This window comes from Lactuca sativa, chromosome 9, assembly GCF_002870075.4.
Source record: "Lactuca sativa cultivar Salinas chromosome 9, Lsat_Salinas_v11, whole genome shotgun sequence".
NCBI lineage: Eukaryota > Viridiplantae > Streptophyta > Magnoliopsida > Asterales > Asteraceae > Lactuca > Lactuca sativa.
In genome coordinates, this window is record NC_056631.2 from 40,177,960 (window position 1) to 40,182,116 (window position 4,157).

General features: G+C 29.0%; 1 protein-coding gene across 1 annotated transcript; it reads right to left on the reverse strand.

Moving 5' to 3' along the window:
* Nucleotides 1-2,785: 2,785 nt before the first annotated feature.
* LOC111891638 (josephin-like protein) lies at nt 2,786-3,389 on the reverse strand. The gene has a single exon (XM_023887699.3). It carries the CDS (start codon nt 3,289-3,291, stop codon nt 2,908-2,910), a length of 384 nt encoding a protein of 127 aa, XP_023743467.1. The 5' UTR covers nt 3,292-3,389; the 3' UTR covers nt 2,786-2,907.
* Between the last annotated feature and the right edge of the window lie 768 nt (nt 3,390-4,157).

A 4,157-nucleotide genomic window follows, 5' to 3' on the forward strand; every position in this document is an offset into this window, starting at 1 on the left:
TCACCAATTTTTGCTTTAGGGTCCAGTTCTGATATCTCTCTACATGTGGACTTCACCTTTTGGAAATATTGAGGAACTAACATCTCACGTTGAGATACTAACAACAGTTCGTTCTCAAGAAGTTGGAGTTTTGCGTCATTCTTCTTTGAGAACAATTTTAGAAGAGTTTCCCAGGCTTCATTAGGAGTTTTCACATCTCTAATGTGTTCGAGTATATCACTTTCAACTGTAGTTTTGAGAACGAACATTGCCTCCCCTGCCTTAATTTTCCATTTTCTCAATATCCCATTATTGTCTTCTGCTTCTGGCTGGTTTTTCTCACTCCCTTTAACAACTTCCCACAAATCTTGTCCCTGCATATACGACATTATGCAGGTGGCCCAGGAATTGTAATTTTGATTGTTAAGTTTCTTGACACCGCCAACTACTTGAAGTCATGGGTTAGGCTCTGATACCACTTGATAACTATGGTGAAGTTTGTACCTGTACACAACAGGTAACTCACAGAGGATAAAAGAGATTTCTACACTTACACAAAGTGTAATTTTCTGATTATATGAAAAGCAACTACAAAACAACTCCATATGTGTCTTACACGAAGAAAGCAAAACAGAATACTAGAGGAAACTAAAGCACTACCACATGATTTCTAAAAATAAGGAACTACCGATTACTGGAAAAAGACTAAGTCAAAGAACATAAAATAAACTAAAGTAAAATAACTGCATAACATGTGACGTGAGATAGAGAAGGTGTTGTACTTCAACATTAGATATCAATACTTGCATAATGGGATTACTGATAGTCATAATGAACTATACATTAAGGATCTTAGTATGTATTTCCTTGAACAACAATATACTATAACTTTGATATGTAACTGTAATTATAGTCTACATGGAACTACTATCCATGTAATTTCTCTTCATTTAAAATGAGTACATGCCTGGTTGTGATTGAGAATCATCTCAATATATTTGGATGTTTACCATATGTGTAACAACTTAAATACAACTTTCTTTCAAATACTCTGCAAATTAGGAATATTTTTCAGTTCTCGCAAGTACTTTAGAATGTTCATGTAAGTCGCACCATGACTTATTCTCGAATTATACTACTATCATTCGACATGCTCCAAGCATTCGGCTTATTTGACTTGCATGCATAACCATCACATATATGATTTATCCAATTGCAACATCATATGGAATACAATAAAACCTTATCCATGTTAATCTTGTTTTTTTAACGGAATACAACCTTTTGTCAAGTATTTTTAAGGGGGTGGGGGGGGGGGGGGGGGGGGGGGGTTAAAAAGTTAGTACAACTCTAAATTAAAATTTCATTATGATTTTCTTTATTAATTTTATAGAATTAATTGACTAAAGCTACCTTACAATCCTTACAATTCATATTTATATCTGATGTGAGTCATGATTGTTACGTACACATACCATACTGACATACATAATGACTATAAAAGAACATTTAACAACCAAGAACTTGTCAAAATATCAATAAAAAATGATTTAAGAACATATTGCTACGTGCTGGGATAGGGACATGTCAGCGACGACTAAGAACTAGAAGATGGGGTAATGTGGTTTACCTTTTTTACATGTTAGGATTCATGAATCCTACAAATTTGTATCATCGAGTGAATTGCCATAAATATAATCATACATTGATATTTCTTTAATTTCCTGGTATTCTACAAAAATAAATCCCAAGTTTCTATATGCTTTCTAATATTTTACTTTTACCAAAGAGAATGTTTTAGTAACTACTGTATTAATCTATTATATATGAGCTAAAATATGTGAAAGAACCTTACAACTTTTTTTTCGATAACTACAATATTTAAAGGAGATGAAGGTCTCTACCCTTTTTTTTTGCTTATCTTCTTTTGGTTTGTGTATTTTCTATTTATAAGATGTTTATATGAATAAAATAAAAAATTTGTTAGACACAAATAAAATAAGTGATTGAACAAGTTAAAAATAACCATTTTTGGCTGTGATTTATACAATCTCTTGGGGGTATAATTAATTGATAAACAAACTTATTTTTTTCGAAACTTTTTAAATTGTAATGTTTGCCGAGATAAAAACTAGTTTATAATTAATAAATAAAAAAGTTAAAAAATTAGTTAGATTAGGATTTTAGAAGTTTTTTAATTTTTTTTTTCAAATATATTATTAATTAATTACCAAAAACAAAAACATGTTCATTTAAATGTATTTTATATTCCCTCTGTCCCAAAATTATTGTACACACACAAAAAACACACAGATTAAGAAAATATTAATTACTACTAACTTTATTCAATAAAATGACAATATGTTCTTACTTTGCATTTAATTTTCCATTAAATGTTAAGTTGGTTAAGTAATAATAAAAAAATATTTTGGTAAAAATATTATTTATTTTTAGAAGTGAATTATAATTTTGAGACAAACAAAAAAAAAAATGGACTATAATTTTGGGACGGAGGAAGTATTTTTCAACTACTTGTTAGCTAGTTTTTATTAGACTTCATTTTTTATGATTAGCTTTTGAGCTAAAAGGTAGCATTTCAATTATCAATTAATTTTTTAGCTAATATATCAAAATAACCGTATAATTTTATTGAAAAATAACATAGATATTATTCTATTAATATAACACAATAAGTATAAAATTTAAGTGTTTACCAGTCAAACATTTCCGCTCCTCTACTTGCAATTTTCTAATTTCTCAAAGGCTTTTCTCGCCATACATGGTAGGCTGGTGTACACATTACACATACTAAAATAAAACAAAAGGTTTAAAAATCACAAAAAAAAAGTATTTTGTTTTTCCTAATTCTTGATTTACAACTTGTGGAGGCTAACAACAGAAAATTAAAAAAGGAAAATGAATGGAATATTAATAGGAAAAAGAAGAAAGTGATTTTGACCTCTGAAAAGAGGAGGAAGAAGAAGAATTCAAGAACTGAATACAGTCTTCAATGGCTTGAGCTCGATGAGAATCTAATGCTTCCACATAAGATTTTGATCTTTCTAAAGTGCAACTACATGAAGATGACGATCGTGAAGATGAAACGAAACCCAGTGCTTTTGCGAATTTGGCTTTGATTCTTCCGAGGAATCTCATGGCGGAGAAACCAGAGCTTTTTGGTGGACGGAAAGTCCATATTCTCATCATCGGCTCCGTCGTGCTGGCTCTGTCACCGCCGTGTTTGGTGAAGTATACCGGTGGTGGTGATAGCATGTCGTCTACGTCTGGGCTGAAACTCACTCTTCTGCTCATTTTCCTTTTAAAGAGAGATTGTGTGTGTTTGGAATTTTGATGGAAAATGGAGAGATGTTGAAATTAGAGCTAGTATTTATTAATGACTCAACTAGAGAAAGAAGATGGAACCACTTAAAAACTTTCCATTAATTTATTTATAAATAAAATTTTCGAGTATCTTCTTTTGTAGTTTAAAATATTATCAATATATTATTTTTAAGATAATTAAAATACAATATTTTGGAAAAGAAAATATTAAATTTATAATTAAAAAATGTTTGCAAATGGAGAAAAAAGACAAATTTCTTTTACTTTTTCTTACAAAATGACCTAAGTTTTTGTTATTATTCAAAATAGCCAATGAAATACCATAGCTTTGAATTTGTTGGCAGAGTTAACTTGTGAATTTATAAATTAATGGTGTTTGATAGAAAGATAATTTATAAGCTAAATCCTAATGTAAAATAATTTAAATTGACATCCAGATATATAACTAAAAAAAAGAATAAATATAATTAAAAGTATATTTTGAATAATTTTATGAAAACTCTATAAGTTTATCAAAAGTTATTTAAAGTAGTTTATCAAAAGCTAGTTTATAAGTTAGTTCATAAGCTAAAATAAGCAACTTTTGTGGTTTTACCAAATAATAATCACAATAAGCTAGTTATCCTAATATATATTAAAACAGAAACCTTATAGCATCATCTTAAACAATCATGTTCCTTGATTGTATTTCATCCATATCTTTTCCACCTTTAGATATTTTGTTGACATCAATTACCTTTTTGAAATGAAATGTATTTAATTTTAATAAAAACATCTCAATTTTAAAATAAAATTTTTTGTCATTCATTTTTTAAACCTAATCTCATATACAGGAA

What these genes read in the sequence shown, in the direction of transcription:
- LOC111891638 (XM_023887699.3), bottom strand. Translation starts at nt 3,291, where the DNA reads ATGAGCAGAAGAGTGAGTTTCAGCCCAGACGTAGACGACATGCTATCA.